The sequence below is a fragment of the Taudactylus pleione genome, unplaced genomic scaffold (genome assembly GCF_031769625.1).
Source record: "Taudactylus pleione unplaced genomic scaffold, aTauple2 ptg000018l, whole genome shotgun sequence".
Taxonomy (NCBI): Eukaryota; Metazoa; Chordata; class Amphibia; order Anura; family Myobatrachidae; genus Taudactylus; species Taudactylus pleione.
The window spans coordinates 16,266,827-16,292,030 of NW_028284420.1; the positions used below are offsets into that span (position 1 = coordinate 16,266,827).

At 41.8% G+C, this 25,204-nt stretch overlaps 1 protein-coding gene across 2 annotated transcripts in view; it reads right to left on the reverse strand.

Annotated features, from left to right (window-relative positions):
• The window catches only part of LAMA5 (laminin subunit alpha 5), a 179,125-nt gene that overhangs the window by 40,051 nt on the left and 113,870 nt on the right, over window positions 1–25,204 (reverse strand). For both annotated transcript variants that reach the window (XM_088442785.1, XM_088442777.1), the window contains exons 36-61: window positions 20,273–20,417; window positions 19,943–20,083; window positions 19,699–19,860; window positions 19,505–19,609; window positions 19,326–19,409; window positions 18,459–18,689; window positions 17,576–17,686; window positions 17,368–17,495; window positions 17,201–17,281; window positions 14,534–14,748; window positions 13,597–13,697; window positions 13,297–13,477; window positions 12,959–13,102; window positions 12,355–12,506; window positions 12,164–12,274; window positions 11,815–11,926; window positions 11,317–11,490; window positions 10,722–10,918; window positions 10,433–10,549; window positions 10,168–10,322; window positions 9,866–10,007; window positions 9,565–9,667; window positions 8,275–8,388; window positions 6,594–6,773; window positions 3,788–3,930; window positions 3,297–3,482 (exon numbers count right to left, since the gene is read on the reverse strand). In XM_088442785.1, the coding sequence (XP_088298911.1) occupies window positions 3,297–3,482; window positions 3,788–3,930; window positions 6,594–6,773; window positions 8,275–8,388; window positions 9,565–9,667; window positions 9,866–10,007; window positions 10,168–10,322; window positions 10,433–10,549; window positions 10,722–10,918; window positions 11,317–11,490; window positions 11,815–11,926; window positions 12,164–12,274; window positions 12,355–12,506; window positions 12,959–13,102; window positions 13,297–13,477; window positions 13,597–13,697; window positions 14,534–14,748; window positions 17,201–17,281; window positions 17,368–17,495; window positions 17,576–17,686; window positions 18,459–18,689; window positions 19,326–19,409; window positions 19,505–19,609; window positions 19,699–19,860; window positions 19,943–20,083; window positions 20,273–20,417 (3,715 nt within the window). The remainder of the gene's footprint in view (window positions 1–3,296; window positions 3,483–3,787; window positions 3,931–6,593; window positions 6,774–8,274; window positions 8,389–9,564; window positions 9,668–9,865; window positions 10,008–10,167; window positions 10,323–10,432; window positions 10,550–10,721; window positions 10,919–11,316; window positions 11,491–11,814; window positions 11,927–12,163; window positions 12,275–12,354; window positions 12,507–12,958; window positions 13,103–13,296; window positions 13,478–13,596; window positions 13,698–14,533; window positions 14,749–17,200; window positions 17,282–17,367; window positions 17,496–17,575; window positions 17,687–18,458; window positions 18,690–19,325; window positions 19,410–19,504; window positions 19,610–19,698; window positions 19,861–19,942; window positions 20,084–20,272; window positions 20,418–25,204) is intronic.

Here is a 25,204-nt window from a genome sequence, read left to right on the forward strand (position 1 = left end):
TCCAAAAATCCAACTTTCTCTTTCATCTGATCTGTGGGACACTCAAAAGCCGCCCCTAGGGGAGGGTACGCTCAGAAAAACCTGAACGTAAGACTTTCCGACCGAAACTAGCATTCTTAGATGCGAACTCTGGAAAGCAAGAAAAACATGGTGAACCTGCTGGTGAACAGTTGACCTAACCATCACTGGCAGAGTGGCTTCCACAGAAAAGTCACAGCTTGCATAGAGGGAGCCTTACAGAATAGGAAAACAGCCCCTGAGAGAGCCGCACCGCCTGGACCGCGTGGATACCAGACCCCAAAGGACTACCCCCAGTGGAAAGAAACAAGCATAAATCGCATTCACAACAAAATAAAAAGACAGCGTCCTGATTTGTTATCAAGACTGCCTAGGCGTAAACCCATGTATGATCAACATGGGGCCTAGACCTGCCCTGTGGTCAACCAGGGCCAGGAAACCTGTCTTACCTAACCTGGTGAACCTGAGGTCAACCAGAGCAACCAGGCTGACGCTGACTCAATGTGGATACCCGATCTCCAGTAAAGTCAACAGTGTCGGTCCACCTATAAAACACTAGTGCAAGTCTCCAACAGAAGCAGCTTAAAAAATAAATAAAATCAGGGAGAAAACAATTTGGAGAAACCAGAATGCAAGCGGATTCAGCCCACCCCATATAGCCGCCACAACAATGGTAAATCCAAAACCACCTTATCAAGTCCAGCCTACCGCCTCAAAGATGACAAAATGAAAGGAAATGGACTGTAAGCAGACCTCTGCGAAGACAGAAACTAAGGAGTCAGAAAACTGCACCCGACATTCACTCAGAATAAGCATCCTGAGAAGACAGTAGGGAGTTATGGGCCCTTGTAGAACCACAACCCAATAGAGGTGCAGCAAAGCAAGCTAGAAGTCCTGAAAGAAGTCCATAGCTCATCGTTTCCCAGCTTCCCAAAAGGAACCTTACAGGCAGTGGCCATGCTGCTACCGAACGTGATCCACTACTTAGGAAGTAATCACCACTGTGAACTAGTCGCAGCATTTAAGGACTCATCCCGCTGCAAGGATTACTGTTCATGAAAAGGATGAATACCTAGAACTCGTAGGCTAGGCGCAGACACTAGTAGGGAAGCACTTCTATTCCTGTAAGCCTGGCTAGTTCTGACCCAAAGAGGATGCCAACCCTGGAATGGAACCTAGCCCCCTACAACAAGGAGGAAAGCTACCTGGGTCTGGGAGATGGATGTAAAACACCCATGCCCAGGGATAACTGTCACCTAAGGACGATCACAGCAGACCTTTCGCCACGTCCCCTGGATGCAGACAAGGCTCAAACCAGACAAAAGGACGACTGCCCACCATTAAAAAAAAAAAGGAGCCCATGCCTGTCTAGGGTAGCTCCCCACCTCAGTGCAGGACCCGTGCAGGTGCTACAGTTTAAGAGAGACAGTCTCAGGGCCACTGTGAAAAACAAAGATAGAAACACGTCTGTGACTCAAAGTTCAGCCCCGGGTAAAGATACTCCCTCCAGTCAGGGGGCCATCACAGTGGTAGTAGTAGGATCAGCTTAATTAAACGCTGAATGAAAAGCTCAATCTGTTAGAAAATCAACAACACCAATGGCAGGGCACTTGAACCCTGGTGCCTGAGACCACCAGGCCCTTGTGGACAAAATCCACTCTGTCATACCCCGAAGACCGCCTCATACCGGGACTACGAATGGTGGTTTTGAAATCTCTGCTGAAAAAGACAAATCACCCAATGTTGGTACTCCCAAACTTGGGACTTGAAACCTCAGGCGTCCCGCCAGAATTTTAGGAATAGGTGAAAGACTGACTGAACAGTAGGGCACACCTATTGACACCCTGGAAGAAAAACAGCCAAGGAAGCACGGTGGAGAATGACCCAGCACAGCCGGACAAGGTCCCCGCGAGTACTGTCGATTGCAGCCGCCTGCAAAACAGGCCCACCCAATGGCTTTGTCACGACACATCTGTGTAGTCAACCTGGGCCCACAAAATGTGGTTCCACCGACATCTGAACTCGGATCGCTGGTTTCAGAGAGCCCAGAGTGCTAACCAGGATACCCTGGAACTTGACACTTGACTACAGGTTTTGTGTAAGGCTGCCTCAGTGCACACACTAGTAATACCTATCCAATAGGTTACCTGCAGCAACAGAAAAGTAACCTGAACTCAGAAACAGCTTGTGACAGTGTAAGAGACTACATTAACTGTGAAAATACAGGAATAACAGCGGTTGCAGCACACATCGCAGACTAAATAGATATAAAAATAAAGTTAACAAAGAAAATAAAACTAATCTAAAGTACAGGGCTGCAGAGCAGCCCTAAGAAAAACAGCCCAACTTCCCTGGGCACTTAACAAACAGTGGAGACCACAGGTAGTAGAGGGGAGGAGCTACTCCCTTAAAGTTATACTAGTCTAATTCACTGCAAGCTCCTTCGGATCCTCAAGCAACCCCATGGGGTCCAGTGTCCCTCAGATCGGATGAAAGAGAAATTCATAAATATCGATACTGGATGCAGTACATGCAAAACGGATCCACGGTACAGGGATGCTGCTCTGAGAATCTCTGATAGGCTGATAGAACCTATAAGAAGACACCAAGAAGTTTTTGGTGTCTTTTGATAGGCTCCCTCAGCCTCGAAGACCATTTCAGTACAGTTTAAAACGAATGCAGTAGAGAGCTTGGATGAGAAAGATATATTAGAGCTGCTGAATGGTCCCACGTGATATATCCATGGTACCGTATTGGATGGAATATTGCAGTACAGCGGACTGTAATATTGATATCTCGAAATATTGGATATCGATGCCCATCCCTAATCAGTAGTATATTTCAGATATTAAATGCACTGTTATTTCTACATGATTCCTTAAGAATTACCCTTGGATTAATACATGTAAAAAGACAAACATCAACCTCTTCACATTTCTTTCCCATAAGAATTTATAATCACTCAATTTGGGAAAAGGAGACAATTATGCAGTGATGATTAATCAAATGTAATCCTTAGAATGGAAGCAGCCATTTTGTGCATTATTACATTACATTTACTTTAATTTTCACCCCAAAGTTTCTAATGAGTTTATAGGCTGCATTCTCACCAATATTCATTCAGCACACAAAATGGCTGCCTTCATGTGTGTAGGGCATTAAGCACCATGTATTTTCTGCATAATAATCATTATTAAAAGAGGAAATGAGATTAATAAAACAATATTGTCAAGAGAAAATAGTTCCACTGTAACCCTGTCTCATTGTGTCATTCTTACATCCTTGTGTCCGAGGAACATCACAAAGCGCATCTCTTCGGCATCAGCTTGCCGCTTCTTCTTGTTTTGTGGATTGGGGTTCTGGATATGTATCTTCAGAGAGGTGTAAGCTGCCAGATCCTGCAGGTTACTCGGGGTCCGTAACTGAACTCCAGAATTGCCGTTAAATTTCACAGGGATCCTAACCTGAAGAATAGAAGAAGGAATTGGCGAGATAAGCAGACGTGAACTATCTAATTACATTACCAAATGATTCACTTTCCACGGACCCACATTAATATTCTATCAATCTTATATAAACTGAATAAACATGTATGTAATAAAATAAACAACACCACCCAAAACATACCCCAGTGAAGTAGGACTTTGTAATTGTCTTTAAAATCATTATCTAGTACTCAACACTCAATGTTTGTCTATTATGCAGAAAGAGATTCAGAGATTTGATAAAAATTGTCCATTCTAACACAATCTGTCCTAGCTGTACATACCTTGCTTGCGGCATCTCTGGCCTGCGAGATCATCTGCCGTATGCGGTGGATACTGTCAGATACAGAGCCATTGTTACCCTGGCGACCCTCTAGCTTGTTGAGTTTATCCAGAAGCAGTGGGATGGCCTTTTCCAGGTTAGAGACTTGGAAAGACAAAGATCGAAATGTAAATCATACCTGTCTACCCATCCGGAACGTCCAGGACACTTCCAGAATAATGGGAAATCTCCCTTTAACTAGGAAAGGTAGGCAAAGATCTGAGAATTGTGGAGACCCTTTGAAACATCATACTGAACATAGACAAATACGATTACGCAGCGGGACCACAAGAAAATGACCTCCACATTCCTGTACTGGGGACAGTTTTATATGTGTAAGTGAATGGTTCATTGTTCTAACAATAGAAACAAGTCTATGGTGTGTATTTGAAGTCCATAAAATCGGCGAACAGCATGGGAACTCACATGTACAGTGAGTATTTTACTACTTGCAGAGCAAAACTCACCATCTTACAATGTGAAAGTGTAAAAAAACATCATGTAAATCAGTGTGATAGGGCAACAGAATTGATTCAGTGTTGCAGAGTGCAGAGTAAGGATGGCAGTATTGTAAGTAGGGATGTGCAGGCTCGGATAGGTTCGAGTTTGCACGTGGAGTTCGGATTTTTCCCTCAAAAAAAACGGAACTCAGAAAGAGGCAAAACGTCATCTTGCACGGACGAACATCATCATTCCTGGACTTTTGTCCAGGAATGATGATGTTCGTCCATGCAAGATGACGTTTTGCCTCTTTCTGAGTTCCGTTTTTTTGGAGGGAAAAATCCGAACTCCACGTGCAAACTCGAACCTATCCGAGCCTGCACATCCCTAATTGTAAGGTATTAATATACTAGAAAGTATCATTACTAGTCTGTGTATAGTGTAAGGAGGTGTTAGCATACAAGGTGTTGATATAGTGTGGGTATCAGAATACTAAAATGTCACTATAGTGTGATGGTTGTCAGTATATTAATATATTAACATAGTGCATTTTGTGCCCAACATCTCCTTGTTTAAAATTAATAAATATGTAAAAAAAAAAAAAAAGGGAATATTACATTCTGGGCTAGTCTTTTGGTTAAACCAGAGTTTCCCAAAGTCTGCCATTACAGTCCAGGTTTTAAGGATATCCATGCTTGAGTCCAGAAGGTTAAATCAAACTGACTGAGGTACTAATTAAGTCACCTGTGCTCAAGCATGGATATCCTTAAAATGTGGACTGTAATGGCGAAGTTTGGGAACCACTGAATTAATGAATAGCTGTAGAAATAACACAAATGAAATAAAACAAGTGCACTATGAACAGACTGAACTATGCCATATATTTAACATAAAAATTATTGATGTTGGTGGTTGTTTTACTTGATTTGCCCCTCCACCATGGAAAAAAAGAAAGGAAAATTAATGAATTTTTATTTTTGTACAGTAGATTGTTAAACATATATATATATATATATATATATATATATATATGTATATATATATATATGGACCTCCACAAATGCCTCTATTCCTAAACAAGCTCAATTTTCTATATAGGATGGATTGGGTAGAAATACTTCTGCATAAAGAAAAATGTGCGGAGCGCTTTTTCATGATTTGGGAATCATGGATAGATACTCTTCTTCCACTTACTACTAGGCAACAAATCCATCATAGCCTCAAAAATAGCACATGGTATCTAACCAGATTAGTGGCGCAGGATCCTATTTCTTTGATCTGATTGATGGGGGGTTGGCATGGCTCCCACCTAAGGTTCCTATGATAGTGTATTGAAATTGCAGCCACAATTAATATTGATAATTATTTAAATTTATATGCTGAACTATGTATATCACACACGTATTCCTGATTTGTTACTGATACTATCTCTTGCATATGCTATATTGAGATTATATTGAGCATTGTATTTGTTATTTTTATTGTAATAGTGTGATGCTATTCTATTTTAATTGTTGAGATTATTGTCAGTAGTTGCTCTAATATGCCTCAATAAAAATCTATTAAAAAAAAAAAATGGTATGGGAACTACAGGGGTGCTCAGTGGTTAGCATAGCTGCATCACAGGGTTGAGACTTTGGGCTTAACCATTACCAGGGTGTCATCCAAAGGAGATCCAAAATCCCACCCCATGCCCATGTGGCATTCCCTGGAGCCCTTGCCATTAGACATCTAATACATGTATTATCGTATTTTAATAAAGTGCTTACACATAACACAGTTCTGTACATTGATTGAGAGAATCATGATAGTTTCAAATGGCAGGTGGAACACGCCCCTGGGTGCTGCTAGGCACGCACATGAGTTGAGAAAGATACACCCCTTCCACAGCGCATAACCTCCCTGAAATCAGTTTTCAGTGCTACCAGTATACCTAAATTGATGCAACAGAATCCTTAAAGTTTTAGGAATGATAATCCGATTGGTTATGATTAGATAATGGAGCTTTGGGTTCCTTGTGGCACCAATTTAGGCTTTAGCAATAAGGAGAAGAAATACATATTTTGGAGAAGCACGTTTGAGAACCTGTGAAATTGTGAGGTAAAATATTAATACATGAACATGCTAAATACACTGAACTTTCTTGAAACAGAAAAAAAAACACAAAATCTATATAATATTAAAACAATGTATGTCATTGGTAGTATAACTGGAATAAATATTAATGTGAACAAAAAGTGCTGTAGGCAACCAGTCAGATATTAGCGTAAAAGCAAATATTCGATTGGCTGTTATGTGCAACTCTCCAATTACACTGTGTTACTTACCAGAGGATCTTGTCTCTTCAACAGCCTTGTTCACATCTTCATTCTGCATGTTCCCATACTTATCCTTCCACAGCTCCAAGTTCTTCTTAATGTCAGTCAAGGTAGCTTGCACTCGGAAGGCCGTGTCGTTAGCCTCAGCAGCTTTGAATTTGGCACTCGTTATGTCATCGGTAACATTATCTGTAACATATCAAACAAATATATAAGTCATAGCTGTATACATGTACACACTGAGACCGTGACTTGCGTTCCATGTAAAGGCAAAATATCCTCATCTATGGAATGTTATTGCTTATTACTGTAAGTCGCTGGAAGTTTGAAAAGAGCTTAAACTCTATTAAGAAAAAGTTTAAATACTGGGGTCTTACTTAATAACATGTTGCAAAGAGCTATGTCGTTGTGTAACCTACTGCTAACAATCAGGCATTAACTTTTATCCATCTATTGCAGGAGAGCTAATAAAGTTGGCCACACGTCTACAGATTATCTGTCCAACCAGCCAACTTGTTGATTGGTTGGAATGAAAATCTGGTAAGGAATGAAAGCAAATGACAATCAGCAATTTGCTCCCAAACGCCGGAAAATGGACAAAACCTGTTGTTTGAACAAATTGTTTAGATCAAACATTTAACAAACTTGTCTGACGACCATTTTCATCTGTTTTCTGGCATTTAGGAGCAAATTGCTGATCATCAGTTACTCCCATACGTTACCAGATTTTCATTCCAACCAATCAACTAGTTGGCTGGTTGGATGCAAGTTGGTCTAGTGTGTGGCCAGCTTTAGAGCTACGAAATGATGTAGTGGGTAACAGACGTGTACTGCACCTTGCTATTGAATAACCCTGTATATGTGGCACACAGACCATACGCACTAAATAAACAAGCTATAACTTTAATACTGTGATGGAGGGGAAAGCTGAAGCATAAGTGGAAAATAAAGCCATCCAGGGGTGGATCCGTAAACATAAAGGGAAAAAAAGTGGGTATGGCATTTATTTTGCAAACTATCTATAGACCCTAGAAATAGTCTGAGTGTACAAGAAGACAAGATGAACCCCAACTTCCACAAGTCAACACACACTTCTATGTTCTATTTCCTCCATGAATTTTGATTCCATGAACTGGGGTCATAGACTGATACCTGAAAAATCATAGATTTGGGAGATCACAATAAATGATGAATGACACTATAATCTAAGATTAGTGGTGTAACAGTTATAATACTGGAAGCATCCTTTCTGTATTGGTCAGAATGTTATACATGATAAAATATCTTCCCTTGCTGTAAATAGAGAATATATTGTGTTTTTTATTCTACACTTTTAATGATAAGGGCATTGGATGTTGACGGCAGGCTTTTACAGAATATGGAACATTCAGCATCGAAAGAAATTTACACTATATCTTACAGTACGTGTTGATAATTATTTGATTCTATGTCATCAGAATTTATACATATATTAATATCACAAAAGTACTATAAAAGACTTCTGCACAAAAATGCTCATGTCATATAGTTCTATTAAAGACCAATAATTAGCCTCTAGAAAGGACTGTGATAGAAAGACTCAGTAAAAGGCACCAATAACATTGCTCTTCCACTGAAAATGAGAATTATTGCCAGGTCTCTGTCTTAGCTGAATACCGTCCCTTAGATGGTAACAATTTAGAGGTTTTACCTCGTGTCATGCTGATTTTGTCCATGGCAGATCTCAGCTCTGATTGAAGCTTATTTTTCTTTGTGTTACTGTCCTGAAGCTTGTTCTTTGCATCCTGCAGTTTTTTCTGGACATCTGTGGAAAGAGAAGGTCAACATGTCTCTTTTTGACATTCAGTGAAGTTCTTTGCTAAATGATAAGCAATGTTTATATAGGTATTGCTGGGTGTAGTAGGTATTGCCGACAAGGGTGAAAATCCCAATCGTCAAAAGGTAAGTATCGCTAACCTAATTCTACCCCCTAACACTCCCTTAGGGGTGCCTAAACCTAACCTCCCCTTCAAGTGCCTAGTCCTAACCCCCACCAAGTGCCTAAACCTAACCCCCCCTTCCCCGCAGCCCAAAACTAAGTCTCCCGGGGGGGGTCGGTTTGGTGCCTAACCCTAACCTCCCCCCAGGGGTGCCTAACCCTAACCCCCCCCTTTCCCTAGCCTAACTCTAACCCTCCCGGGGGGGTGCCTAACCCTAAGTCCCCCCCGGGAGCCCTAAAACCTAACCCACCCCCCCGCAGCTGTCTGCACCCGGCTTACCTTCGTTCGGTATGCCGGGCGCCGGTCTTCCGGCGTATGGATAATGACAGGCGTCGAGTTTTTGACGCCTGTCATTAGTACCACACCGGGATTAGAGAGTAGGCAGTCGGCATTTAGACCGTCGGCTTCCTGACTACATCCCGTATTGCTTGACAATAATAAACACATTCCATAAGTTGGCCACTAGGTGGCACTGTACTAAAGTAATATTTGAATGATCACATGCCATGTTCCAGCCATGCTAGGAACTGCAAGCATGCAGAGAAATAAATTGTTACAAGTGCAAAATACCTTTCGTATTATGCATTAAAGAATAAGTAAATAAAATATAAAACATTACATACATTTTACAGTGGAAAAGACAGTTATATCAATATTTGGTTTTAAGATCCCTTAGTGATGGTTGTACCTTTTTTATTGACCCTGTGGGCCAAATGTAATAGGGTGAGAGTTTAGAATATGTGAGAGTTTAGCAGTAAACTCTAACACTTTTTAACCTTGGCCAATGTAATAGAGTCCGAGAACTTGCAAACCCACATGTTTTTAGACTCAAAAATCTCTCATGATTTAAACTCTCATCCAGATGTTTTCCCATTTGAAGATAAAACTTGACCAATGTAATAATGTGGGAGTTTCCTGCTAAACGCTCACAATTTCTAAACTCTCACCCTATTACATTTGGCCCTGCACATGATCTCCCACAAGGATACCAGTGAGCTCACCTCCATCCAGTTCATTCTGGGCAGCTTTGGCTCTTTCTTCCAACTTTGAACTGTTGTCCTTTAATTCCTTCCCCTTCTTCCCGAGCTCCTGTGAAATCACGTTCTGTTGAGAGACAAGTTATAGAGAGGCTGAGCACTGGGATCTTACAACAAAGGAACTCTATCACCTCTGACAATACAATGGAGGCATTCTATATTATTCAAAAACATGGAATGATTTTATAAGCACCCTGCAAAATGCACTATGTTTTTTAGTTGATTTTGCACTAGCACTCCTGGACATGTGGGGCACATCACCCACCTTAAGGGCTTCTCCCGCAGCACGGTTGGCATCTTTTGCTGCCTTCTCAGCTTGTTTGATGGCATCAATAATACTGGAGTATGCATTGGAGGCATTAATGGCTTTTTGGATAAATTCATCTTGATTAGAGTCTCCAATTGCACTAAAAAATGCAAAATAAAAAAAAAGTGTTATATATATTTTATGAAAACAATGGATTTACAATACAAAAGCAGCATCAGATATGTTGCAGTCATATATAAAACCAAGTTTACCAGTGTGCCAAGTAGACAGTTATACACAAGCAGTATAACGTTTCTTACCTGAACAGGTTCTTTGCCACCTGACCAAGGAGCTTTGCGTGCTCCTCAGCCTGTTCTACAATGGATAACTTGCTGCTTGCAGGAGAGAACTTCTTCACTTTGTCCATGATCGGAACTCGAGCTCCATCCAGGCCAGCCGCCAACTTCTCATATTCCTGGAGAAAAATAATAGGCTTATAACTTGAGTGGTATGGAGTGGAGTGTGACATGGTGTGTTCCTGTCAGAGTCATATGGATTATTTCCTTGCTACTTGCGATATTGTACCTCTTTCATGTTTTCTATCATTTGCAGGATGTCCGAGACCTGAACCAGAGCATCTTCTGCCATCTTTAGCGCTCCCAACAATTCTCCATGTTGCACCTGCAGGTCACTGATCTTCAGCTATGATCGTAAATGAAGAAGTCTATTTAGTTATATATCGTTCATGAATATGTTAATAAAGTTAAAGAAGTGGCAATATTAAAAACAGCTTTTTTTTATAACATTTAAAGATGTACAATTGCTTCTTGTTATTATGGTCATATTTTTGGTAAATGGAGTTCTAGACTTTTACCTTATTCTCCTCCAGATTATTGTAGTTAAGACTGTTGAGACCCTCTGTCTCTATGGTCTTATTCACAGCTTCATTCATAGCGTCCCGGAGATCCATCACCTCAGAGCTGTAAGTGTCCAGCCGCCTCCTGACAAGACTTAGTAAGTCCTGGTTGGCCTTAAGACTGGTCAGCAACTCTGTTTTCACACGATCCAGCACTGTATGCACAGAGATTACACCAATGCAGATCAGTCTTATACAGAACCTCAACCTGGACTGACACAAACTCTCTCATCTAACAACTGAACGTTTGTAGGTCAAATTCTTGAATGTCAAACTCAATTTAAAAGTCCCTGGAGCCAAATATACAAATTAAAATGAATGTGTTCAACAACTGTATGTTGGCAAAATCTAGTTTAAAGAGTTATAATAGAATCTTAGTTTATTAAGACCAGGCTTGAGTTACCAGCAAGATATCCTAAGTAGGCGCCTAGGGCCTGTCATTATTAGGGGGATTTCAGACAGACTGGACAATTAGAAATGTCTTCATGTTTGTGCTGTGCATCCTGAAAATAGAGTCTTAATTAGCTCCGACTGATGTCTCTCTACTGCTTACATTTTTTAGCATCTTCATGTTCCTTTGCTGCTAGACCACGGGGGTGTTTGAAATCCTTATCTCTCATCTCCCTCAGCATCTGCTCCACTTCGGTCACAAGCTGTCGGAACTCCTCAGTGGATGTTACGTTGCTGGTGTTTGAGGAACCAATCTTGCTCAGCTGGTTGATCAGCCCTGATGGTGAAGCAGATAAATAGAACAGCTAGAATCCCAGACTGAAGTATTACACAGTTATAACAAGTTATTTTAATATGAAATTTAAAATTAAGGATAATTAAAACTCTGTCTATATAGATATGGGTTTAATTTAGTGATCTATACAGCTTTCATTTTGCATAGCTCTCTATTTTACCCTCAGACAGTGCTGTGTATGTCTGTTGTCTCTGTGCAGCGCTCTCTCTCTTGGATAAGCTTCAGTGAAAGGCACAGGGGGAAGCAGAACCAGTGACAGCAATTATAAAACACGGATGCGGTTTAATATAACACAGAATTTCTCACCCAGAGAAACATTGTATAAAGACTGCACTTGTTTCATCAGGTCCATGGCCCTCTGATTGGTGTCCTTAGTAGCCTTTTGCACATTGATTGCTGTTCTGTTGGTTGCGTTCACCTGGAAAACAACTGCTGTTGTTAGCTCCATTATAGTGTTCTTATAGCCTACACATAGTGGAGGCAGCCATGTTGTATTCTCAACCAATATTCATAGGAATCTAGGAGCCAGTAATATTATGATTATGCTAATTATTTGGTCCACCAATGGAACGGCTGCCACTGTGAGGAGATGATGGTACATTATTGTAGACCGGAGAGTCACTGCCTTGTGGAGGAAGTGGAAAGCACGACTCACCTTATCCTGCAGTGCATCAAAGTCCTGTGCGAGACTGAAACTCTCATCTTCCAGATCATCAGCTTTATCTTTTATGCCATTAACGGAGCTTTGATACTGGAGCCAAAGATCCTGTAAATATCAGACATTATATAAAATGATCAGCAACAATGAGTTCAGTCATGCAAAATCAGTGTCTAGATCTCACTTACTGTCAGATTTGCAATGGAAGCATTGAGGCTGCTGAGACGAGTCCAGGCGATGGAACTGATAGTTAGGTTGGTGAGCTGGTCCCTGACAATGGGGAGGAAGTCTCCCATACGCTGCAAATCCTTCAGTAAGGTCACCACGCAGCTATCGCAGGCTGCACAAAGTACAAGGAGTTAATTACTACAAAATATAGGGATCTATGTACTAAGCAGTGTTAGGAGACAGAGTGAAAAGTGATAAGGTGCCAGCCAATCAGCTCCCAACTGTCATTTTTCAAACACAGCCTGTGAGATGACAGTTGGGAGCCGATTGGCTGGTACCTTATCACAGACTTATCACTTTTCACTCTGTCTCCTAACACTGCTTAGTAAATAGACCCCATAGGGACAAATTGTCAGCTCTTAGGAAGAGGGAGTGAAAAGTGATGAAATGAAGGTTTAGATCGTAAGGACTTGGATACAGACATTAATCTTCACACCTTACTCAGTTTTTTGTTCAATAGTATCTTCAGCATTCAGACAGTTTACTGACTAAATTATGAGATACAGTTATATGCAGAGAATTTGATTGACAATATAGAAGGAGGAAAAGCACATTAGCACTCACGCTGGCACTTCATCAACTCTGGCCCATGGCTGACCGGTATCTCATACTGTCGGCTGCAAGTGTCGCACTGCTTCCCAGTTAGCCCATCACTGCACTGACACTCCCCTGACCGCGGATCACAAGAGCCCCCTTTACAACGACACTCTAAGGAATGACACACATAATGATATAATAAAGGAAATAATATAAAATACATATCTAAGATCTGATATTTACACTGTAATAATAGATGCGACAGAAGATTTAAAAAAATTAAAAAATCACTTGGCACTGAGAAGAGACCGGGATAATAGAACACTGCACGATTCCCAGTTTCGTGGCTCGACTTCTATACTTACTTGTGCAGCCACTGGGTCCATAGCTCCAGTATCCAGGGGCACATTGTAGGCAGCGAGGACCTGTAATTCCAGGGTGGCAGAGACACTGACCAGTAAGTGGATCACAACTGGAACTGGATGAACCTTCCCCACAGCTACATCTCTGACATCCAGAGCATCCGGCAAATCCATAGTAGCCCGTCTAGAAAAGAAAAACTGTGTTTAATATTGGGAAGTACAGGTGAACTGCATAGAGATGCTTCTATAATCTTTCAACATCTCCATGGCTGGGAGCTATACTATATAACTTCAGTATATTACCTGGCAGCGGTCACAGCTTCGGCCAGTCACTCCAGGTTTGCAATGACATGCTCCAGTTCTAGGGTCACATGTGTCTGTTCCACAGGGAGAGCAACCACACCCTGCAAAACGCAAATGTTTTACAAACCACTAGGGGGCAATCAGCTTCACAAAAATTATTTTCGGGGATCTAATGCTGGGCAGTTAATTAAACTAGAGCTGGCCATACACCAGGACAATATTGTTCCAACCAGCCAACTAGTTGGCTGGTTGGTACGATATTGTCCTGGTGTATGGCCAGCTTTAGGGCTTCCCCATGTTTTTTTTTTCCCAACTGAGGTTCATATTTACTAATCTACCAAATAAACAGCATACATTGCAGTGGTACCTATAACTAGAAATGTGCGGGTTCGGTTTTACTATGTTCTTTTCGCTACAGTAGTGCAAGTTTGGATCAGTTAGGATTTATTTTATTGGCTCTCACACGTTTTGGATAGCCAATAAGATAATTCCAAACTTGTACTAATGTGGCGAATAGAACAGAGTAAAACCGAGCCCACACATCACTACCTATAACAGCTTTATCTTATTTAATAAGTGGTGAAGTTTTTGATCTGCTTTAATGGTAATAAGAGTGTTCAGTCAATGAAGGCAATAATCTAATATGTACTCTATGTCCCACCAATTGTCAAATTTATCATAGGACAATTCGGATATCCTGTTGGATTGTGATCTAGAATAATGTGTCGGCACTGGCATTGCAAAAAGGGGATGTGGATGAGCAGATGACACATTTGGCCATGTACTTGCCATATCAGTATGTTAGTTTCCATGATCATTGCTAGATCTCATCTTCATGGCCTCACTTTTACTGTGGCACATCAGTTAATGAATCACATTCACTTTCTCCCTGTTTTGTAAAAAGTTTCCAAAGAAAGAGGCAGAATTGGACACTTACTTGAGCAGTTCCTGGCACCCACTGCATCGCCATAGAAACCTGGTGCACAAACTTCGCAGTGCGGCCCAGCAGTGTTGAACATGCAGCCAGAACATGTGCCGAACAGAGGGTCACACTCACTGAATAGCATGTTAGAGTCCGTGTTTCCGTTGCAGTTACATGGCAAACAGGAGCTTCCAATAACCATTGGGTTCCCATAGTAACCAGGGGCACAGCTATTTGCAGAAAAAAATTAAATGTTATCCAAGGGATTGCCTGACTGATAGAATAAAACCATACCTCCTAACATGACCCTCTCCAGGAGGGACACAATGCTCTGGTCCTGGACTTCCCTGGTAAGTTATGATTGGTGGCAGCTCCAGAGGCGGGGCTGCAGTACAGTCCAAAATTCAAATAGGGGAGTCACACCAACTGCTAGTGAGTCCCAGACAGTGATGTTTGGCAGAGTGTGAAATGACAGTTGGTGTGACTCCCCTATTTGAATTTTGAACTGCACTGCAGCCCCACCTCTTACCAGGGAAGTCCAGGACCAGAGCATTGTGTCCCTCCTGGAGAGGGTCACGTTGGGAGGTAGGTAAAACTACTTTACGGTGCATTGCTAATACATCATGACGGCCATTATTATATTCTACCTTGGTGAGCATTAATAAATACAGGTATGGGGAGAAATAATCTTTCAGAGCAGAACCTTTGCAGATAGGTTGTTCTAGAACATATATAGATAAAGCAAAAATAATTATCTTTAAAAATGTCTTACAAGAGTACAGTGGCGTAACTAGGGCAGGGCGAGCGGGGTTCGTGCCCTGGGCGCCGTTGGACCGGCGGCGCGGGGGGGGGGGGCGCCGCCGGCCACGGTACCGGCCCGCCCACCCTAGATAGCCAGTGTAGCGCCGACCGCAATGAGTGCGGTCAGCGCTACACATTTGCACAGGAGCGGCGCTAGGCTTCCAGCGCCGGTCCTGTGCTGCACGCCTGAGCCCATTCCCTCCCCCTGAGCGCTTGCCCAATAGCGCCAGGAGGCGGGCTCAGGCTGTGCATAACACACGCATCGCCGCCAGCGCTGGCGGCGATGTGTGTGTTAAACAGCAGCCAATGAGAGTCAGATAGACTCTCATTGACTGCTGCAGCACCCACTGCAAGAGCCGGACTTCCGTGCGGCTCCTGCAGTGGGTAATGGGACTGACGCCATGACGTCAGTGCCATAATGCTGAGCGCGCCAGCCCGGGCGGACTGGAGGGCGGGAGCGGCATCGCGGACAGGAGCAGCGTGGAATCAGGTAAGTATATTTTTATATATATATTTATTTACTTTTAAACCTATCTGCACAACGGGGGAGGGGTTGGCTACTACTGGGGGGGACATCTACTGGGGGTGCCATTGGGAGGACCTCCACTGGGGGGGGCTACTCTACTGGGGACTACTACTTGGGGGGGGGGACTACCACTGGGGGCATTCTAAAAGGGGCCTAGTATTACTAGAGGCACTGCACTCGGGGGACCACTACTGGGGGCAATAATAGGAAGGGCCACTACAGGGACCACTGGATAGGGGGGGGGGGGGGTCACTACTGGGAGCCTGCATCAGGGGGACCACTACTGGGGGCACTGCATGGGAGGGGGGACACTACTGCTGGGGGCACTATATAAGGGGCTTACTGCTAGGGGCACTGCGGGGACCACTACAGGGGGCACTAGATAGGGGGGATCACTACAGGGTGCCTGCATAAGAGGACCACTACTGGGAAAACTGCATGGGGGGGGGACTACTGCTGGGGGCACTATATAAAAGGGCACTGCATAAGGGGATACCGCGACTGGGCGCACTGCATTGTGGGGACTGCTACTGGGGGCACTGCATAAGGGGGAACACTACGTGGGGCACTGCATTTGGGGGGGCCACTACTGGGGGTACTGAGTAAGGGGAACTAATTGGGGGCTGTATAAGAGGGACCACTACTGGGGATACTGTATAAGGGCACTACTATGGGCCTGCATGAGAGGGACCACAACTGCATACTGGGGGTACTGTATAAGGGGTACTACTGGGGTTAAGGTGCATATGGATAGGAATGATCAGTTTGAAAATAAAGGGGTGTGTCATGTTGACACGCCCCATTTTTAAGTGACCACGCCCATTTTTTTGCCGCACGCACATGGGATAGGGGGGGGGGGCTCCCTTTTCAAATTTGCCCTGGGCTCCAAATACCCTAGTTACGCCACTGCAAGAGTAGCCCCATGTCTCAGAGAAGATTTGTTTAAAGCAGAGGTTCTCAAACTCGGTCCTCAGGACCCCACACATGTCACGTTTTCCAGGTCACCCAGCAGGTGCACAGGTGTGTTCATTACTCATTGACACATTTTAAAAGATCCACAGGTGATCTAATTATTTCACTTGTGATTCTGTGAGAAGACCTGGAAAACATGCACTGTTGGGGGTCCTGAGGACCGAGTTTGAGAACCCGTGGTTTAAAGTACACTGCAATTATTAACAGTTTGACCTCTTGATGGCACTGTACTATAAAAGCATATGGAGGACACATTATTATTTGTCCAAAGCTCAGCAAGCAACCACCTAAAATCTTCTGAAAGCAATGTAAGTGTATCCAGAATAGGCCAAATCAGTAAGTCAGGGTTTACATTAAAGGCCTTTGATAAGCTGTACACTCACCGCTCACACTTAGCCCCAGCGTAGCCTGGTTTACACAGACACTGAGTGGATGAGCCCCTGTGTCCACATCCGATTGCAAAACTATGAGAGATAAAAAAAAAAAGTGGGATTAAAATGACTAAAAATGGCCATTACCATCTTGAAGCACAAGATCAGGTGACACTCACTTGTTTGAGGGCACAGAGAGGGGACAGGGGCATGCAACACACTGCAATGATCCCCCCACTGTCCCATTGGACACAAAGCCATCTTTACACTGCTCACACTGGTCCCCCTCGGTGTTGTGTTGGCATTTCTAGAGAGATAAGATAATGGGTAAATGTCTAGTTGTCGGAGTACATAGTTGTGGTTACTGGGGTGTACTGTAAAACTCACCACGCAAGCACCTGTGCCAGACAAACACTGGTCAGAATGGCCACTGCAGTTACAGGGCACACACTTGCCCAAAAAGAGACCCTTGTCTCGATAGAAGCCAAGAGCACACTCCTGGTGGAACAGAGATCAAATATAAGATCTTTGTGGAGAAATAAAATTGTAGATAAACAGCTAACACAACTCATGAACAACTGATTTTGAAATAACGAGACTTATACGTACCTCAATTTTCTTAGGAAGTGGCTTTTTTATTAAAACAATACTTGCTTGCTCAGTTAATGTGCTGGCACGTTGGCAGCACAGTAACCAAATATGAGATAACATAGCTGCTACTGTAAATTACATTGCCTTAGCAGTCAAGGAATCCCTGACCTAATAAAAGCATAAGGCTGGCGGAAAAGCACTTTTATAGAGGTCACAAATACGAGGGGACTTCTGTTATCCCGTATAGTTTACAATGAAGGCGACATTATTCCGTATTATACGTAAGTTGAGATCTCACCAACTGTCAGTGATCACTCCAGAACCCAATGTTCATACAGACATTATTTGTAGTGGCTTATACATATATTAGCATCACTTAGGAATTACATAGAAGTGAAGTTGTTACAGTATATTCTGTTATATTTCAGTCTACTAATATTTGTTTGAATTGCTTGAAGTTTTTTGACTCGTTAGCTGCATTGACTTAAATTTGTTTTTTGTGTAAGATCCAGCAAGCATAGGCAGCATACAGCAAGGGTGTGATTATGTGGCTGCAACCCAACTCATTCCTTCTCCTGGCATAAACCTGCAGCATATGCTATGCTATTTTTTTCACATAGAATTGATAACTATTGTATAGAAGATGCCGTTTGAGACGTTGGCTCTGGAGAATAGTCACCTGACAGGAGTCCCTTCTGTAGTTGGCTGGGCACATGCAGAGCTCCACGTTGCTGGCTCTCTCTCCACTGCCCGCTTCCTGTCCAATCTCCAACACAACTTGGTGCAGAGACACCATAGAGGAAGACTGTGAATTCAGAGCCCGAATCTGCAGCTGCTCCAGGTTTGCCAAAACCATCATAATATCCTCACGGGATACAGGATTATTTGTCCCAATGTGAATAAAGTTACCCTGCAAACAACCAGTATAATAGGAAAATCTAGCATTAAAAGTAAAATCATAGTCACAGTTCAGATTTTAGGACATCTGAATATTTTATTTAAAAGTGTATTCTAAATTCCTGTGCATGGAATTGGAATTTTAGAACAGGTTCTTAACAAAGAACAGTGGTGGTTCCCATGCCAAAGCTCACCATAGTCAGTACTGCTACACACAGGAAAAAATTCTAATTCAAATCACATTGTGTCACTTTGTAACAGAGGTGTTGAATGGGCCCCTCCTGTCTCGGCAATGTCAACAGTTGCCTTCAAAATGGCTATACCCACTATATAGACTACATACACACTTCAGGTCTATAAATAAGCTTTACTCCGCTAATGGTTCAATTCTAATAATGTGTTGCCTAGATGTCTGTAAATTATATATATAGTACTTGTGGTAATAAGTAAAAAGTTTAAAAATCTGGGGATCATACAAAACAATATTCACATCTGACTCGCCCTAAATGACATATGGACTGACATATGGACCCATACTGTGGTTTCTGACCTACAAGAACCCTGGTTATAAATACTGTATGCTGTATAAATGTGCCCTGATAATGTGAAAAAAAAAAAAAACAGTATATATTGTAGCCCTCTCATTCACCTCAAGAAGTTGGATCCAGCCCTTGTGAATGTCTCCCGGTAACGGGTACTTGGTCTCCAGGAACGCAATGCTCATGTGGTTTCCCTGAATAGATAGGAAATAAATACATTGTTATATATTTTACTCTGTCAGGAACACCAGGTCTCACAGATAAGGGGTGCCACAGAGATGCTGGGTACCTTCAGTATGACATCTGGCCGCCGCTCCACCGGAATGTAGATATGGTCTCCTCTGATAGCTTCCGAATTTAGCTCATATCTCAGGAATCCACCATAAGAAGAAACCTGTAGTCACAGAGCCAAAATTCCACATAAACCAACAATGGCAATTTTCCACTACCCCATTTGTACAAAAATAAAACAAATGAACTCACCCGGTCTCCCAAGTAGGTACGTGGTGCATGCCAGTAGAATTCCTGATAAACATCAGGAACATCCCGCAGATCAGCCTCAAGGAGACCATTGCTAAGATGTTCAGTGATCTCCACTTCCTGGCGGTCGCCTCCAACTAGCAGCCAACCTCTCATGTCACTAAACTGCAGGAGAAATAAAGAGTGAGGTCACCACATGAGGATTAGCAGTTTTCTGTGCACAATTAGGCATCTATGACCTGTGTACCTGTGTTCGATACTTGGATCCAGTGTGACAGCGATCAGTTGCACCAAAGCAGAAACAGCTGGTACAGCCCTTGGGATTATCGGCATCAAGGAAGAAAGTGCCCAGACGGCATTGATCACAGTTTGTACCCTCAACATTTTCCTACAAAGAGAGACCATAAATGACTTCTAACCTATTATAGTACCAATATAAGTAATACCCACGTAGTCCAGGATAGTAAATCGGGGGCATACAATATTTGCGTCAGAGAAAGTACCAGACTCAGCATCACTTTACCCAAATCTGCCTGGACAAATGGACACACACACTTTAACACAAGATTAAACTGACCTTGCAGAGACAATGCCCGGTAAAAGGATCACATATTTTTGCCTCAGTACCGGCCCGATTACAGGAACAGGGTTTGCAGTTTGGATAGCCATAGAAACCAGGAGCACATTTTTCACAACGTCGTCCCATTATATTTGGTTTACACCTATTAGAAAAAAAGTTGAATAGAATGACTTTATTTCATGCACAGTAATATTACTTTATAAAACAATCTTTCCACAACCATTTAATAGGGCTCACATCACTCTGTGCCAGTAACGTAAAACTTCTCCAATAGCCTACATGATGGTCTAGCTCCTCCCACTGGCCTATAAGTTCACATGCAGGGGTTGGCTGAGCTGAAATACTTTCTGCGGATGTTAACATTCCAATACTACTGGTTGATAACCTCCATCTTCTGCTTGTTTATATATCACCAAAGGAATGAACACACTAATAGCTCGAAGGATAGGCAAGAGTAAACAAATAAGCAGATGCCAGACTCTCAAATAGAGGCTGATCTCTCAAACTACTAGAAACTGACAACTGAAGTTTCTTATGCTCTGGTTCTATTCTCACCCATTCCAAGCAAACCTACACACGGACATCAATCAAGAAAAACCTAAAACAGTAGAGTGTTTGCTCACCATTAAAACAAGCTTAAAACAGACCTTTATATAGTGTCTAATATGTAATAACACAATGCAGTGTACAAATGAAATGGAATTCTGGAATTATTCAAGTTATAAACTCAAAATAAATCTCATGGACAAGAGACACTTTGGGTAAGTAAGATTGGGCAGCACAGTGGTTAGCATTACTGGCTCACAGTGCCAACGCCATGGTGTTGATTCCAACCAGGGCATTATATGTGTGGATTGTATGCAGAGCCGTAACTAGACTTTTTGGTGCCCTGTGCCAGAAAGAGCATTGGTGCCCCCCTCATTTTTCAAAGGGACATAATCCACCCAAAAAAGGGCCATGGCTTCATGGGGAAGGTCAAATAAAGGGATAAGAATGGGGAAAGAAGGGAAAAAGACACTCAACGCACAAGCGAAAAAATCACCATATAATTATAGAGGAAAATCGAAGAGTATATTCTTCTATGTAAGAAAAAAGGGGGGAAGAAAACAGGCTATACTCATAGTGTTCCTATGGATCCAAATAGATAAATAATAAAATGGAATTGTGGTGGTGCTGCTCAGAGTAATACAATATGGAACAAAGAAAAAAGGGAAGAGGTCCAAGGACCAAATCCAAGACTCTATAACGGCGCACTCATTATAGCTGATAAGTAAATAAAATGTAACTTTTGATGAATTCTAGCTAAAACAGACTAACATGACATACAGACAGGAAAAATGGTGCAAATGTGCTGATAATAAGAATATTACCATAAAAAGGCGAAATATACTAAAGACAATACAACATAAATATACAAAAAGTTATACCCAATACTGAACAGTATTGGTATATCACAAACAGAATATATAAAAATACACTCAGGTCATATATTAATTAGGGATAAATGCCATGGCACGCATAGAATGGAGAAATATCACAAACTGCAAATATAATCACAATCATAAATTCAATACCAACACAAATAGGTCCTGTGAATGGGCCAATCGGTTATGAATATTTTACCGTATAGTACAGAAAGAAGGTATAGTGAGGGGTATTAAGAGTCCCGATTCATTACAGAGTTCTACTGCTTGCCATCATGCTATAGCAGAGAATGGGAAGTGAGAGACCCGTATGTCACAGTAGCCCCTCGAAAATAAAGAAAAAATCACGACCCTGTAGCAGGCATTCATTAAATTCCTTCCTCTGTCATACTATAATAGCATTGAACAGAAAGGAAGGAAAAAATTACTGGGCTGCAGGCGGGAAGTGAAAGAATATATAGTTATAGTGTACCAATGATCAGATTCAATTTCTAAAGGTCCTTGTAAAATTACAATGTAGATACCATATAGTACAGAAAAATAGAAGTATGAGGTATAAGAAGCCTGGTCCATCAACGAGTTCTGCTGCTTCCCATCTTGCAATAAGCAGAGGCTGGGAGGTGAGAGACCCGTGTTTCACAGTAACCCCAAGAAAATATAGACAATATCTAACCCCTTGAACAGACATTCATTTCTACCCCTTTATTGTTTTGCTACTGTGGCATTGGACAATAACAAGGGGGAAGTTACTAGGCTGTAAGCGAGGAAAGATAGGAAATAAGATAAATCAACCTGGACCTGTATCAAGATGTAATAACATAAGACAATTATCTCTATTCAAAGAGAATGCAGTTACAGGTAATAGATAGTTAATCCTTATGGAAAGGGGGAGAGAGGGTTGGCAGGTTATCAGTAAGCAAATTGCATCTCATGTACTTAGTGTATTGCGGCTTATTGACAAATTTCTAGTTGTATATTGAAAGTATTTGCCTATACATACATAGATTTAAACACAATCCGCTTATATAACAATAAGTGTCAATTACACTAATTAAAGGTAAAAGCGGACCCTATGAGTGGTAGCTATAAACTCACACGAGCAACAAAGTAAAAAGTACTGTCTGGTTATAATACAGAAATGTAACAGCAGCCAAGTCTGCTATACCGCAGAATGTAGTAATCTGTATGTAGCCTAAATAGGGCAACAAAAAGTCTGTACTAGCATCAATTAGAGTCACTCACAGGCATGTAATAGTTATAAGCAATACATCAGTATAAGTATACAGCTGCTGCAGATAGAGCGTCAGTGTCAAAAATGCTGTACATGGGAGAAACTCCAAACTATGGTACAATAAAGAAATTGAGTCCCAAATATAACCTGAGTGTAGGGGTGTCCTACATCGTGCACATGCAGGGCACCCTTTGTTGCTCGTGTGAGTTTATAGCTACCACTCATAGGGTCCGCTTTTACCTTTAATTAGTGTAATTGACACTTAGATTTAAACACAATCCGCTTATATAACAATAAGTGTCAATTACACTAATTAAAGGTAAAAGCGGACCCTATGAGTGGTAGCTATAAACTCACACGAGCAACAAAGTAAAAAGTACTGTCTGGTTATAATACAGAAATGTAACAGCAGCCAAGTCTGCTATACCGCAGAATGTAGTAATCTGTATGTAGCCTAAATAGGGCAACAAAAAGTCTGTACTAGCATCAATTAGAGTCACTCACAGGCATGTAATAGTTATAAGCAATACATCAGTATAAGTATACAGCTGCTGCAGATAGAGCGTCAGTGTCAAAAATGCTGTACATGGGAGAAACTCCAAACTATGGTACAATAAAGAAATTGAGTCCCAAATATAACCTGAGTGTAGGGGTGTCCTACATCGTGCACATGCAGGGCACCCTTTGTTGCTCGTGTGAGTTTATAGCTACCACTCATAGGGTCCGCTTTTACCTTTAATTAGTGTAATTGACACTTATTGTTATATAAGCGGATTGTGTTTAAATCTATGTATGTATAGGCAAATACTTTCAATATACAACTAGAAATTTGTCAATAAGCCGCAATACGCTAAGTACATGAGATGCAATTTGCTTACTGATAACCTGCCAACCCTCTCTCCCCCTTTCCATAAGGATTAACTATCTATTACCTGTAACTGCATTCTCTTTGAATAGAGCTAATTGTCTTATGTTATTACATCTTGATACAGGTCCAGGTTGATTTATCTTATTTCCTATCTTTCCTCGCTTACAGCCTAGTAACTTCCCCCTTGTTATTGTCCAATGCCACAGTAGCAAAACAATAAAGGGGTAGAAATGAATGTCTGTTCAAGGGGTTAGATATTGTCTATATTTTCTTGGGGTTACTGTGAAACACGGGTCTCTCACCTCCCAGCCTCTGCTTATTGCAAGATGGGAAGCAGCAGAACTCGTTGATGGACCAGGCTTCTTATACCTCATACTTCTATTTTTCTGTACTATATGGTATCTACATTGTAATTTTACAAGGACCTTTAGAAATTGAATCTGATCATTGGTACACTATAACTATATATTCTTTCACTTCCCGCCTGCAGCCCAGTAATTTTTTCCTTCCTTTCTGTTCAATGCTATTATAGTATGACAGAGGAAGGAATTTAATGAATGCCTGCTACAGGGTCGTGATTTTTTCTTTATTTTCGAGGGGCTACTGTGACATACGGGTCTCTCACTTCCCATTCTCTGCTATAGCATGATGGCAAGCAGTAGAACTCTGTAATGAATCGGGACTCTTAATACCCCTCACTATACCTTCTTTCTGTACTATACGGTAAAATATTCATAACCGATTGGCCCATTCACAGGACCTATTTGTGTTGGTATTGAATTTATGATTGTGATTATATTTGCAGTTTGTGATATTTCTCCATTCTATGCGTGCCATGGCATTTATCCCTAATTAATATATGACCTGAGTGTATTTTTATATATTCTGTTTGTGATATACCAATACTGTTCAGTATTGGGTATAACTTTTTGTATATTTATGTTGTATTGTCTTTAGTATATTTCGCCTTTTTATAGTAATATTCTTATTATCAGCACATTTGCACCATTTTTCCTGTCTGTATGTCATGTTAGTCTGTTTTAGCTAGAATTCATTAAAAGTTTCATTTTATTTACTTATCAGCTATAATGAGTGCGCCGTTATAGAGTCTTGGATTTGGTCCTTGGACCTCTTCCCTTTTTTCTTTGTTCTTCATGGGGAAGGGCCAGGGAAGAGAGAGAGGAGGCCAGGAGATACTGGGGATGAAATAAGAGGAAGCCACAAACAAGAGTGATAATAAACAGAAATTTGACAGGCCCAAACAGCGCCCCCTGCCCTGTGGTGCCCTAGCTACGGGTTTCCTCCCACATTTTAAAAACATATTGGTAGGTTAATTGGCTTCTGACAAATTAACTTGCGCGTGTTCGTGTGGTAGAGAATTTAGACTATAAGCTCCATTGGGGCAG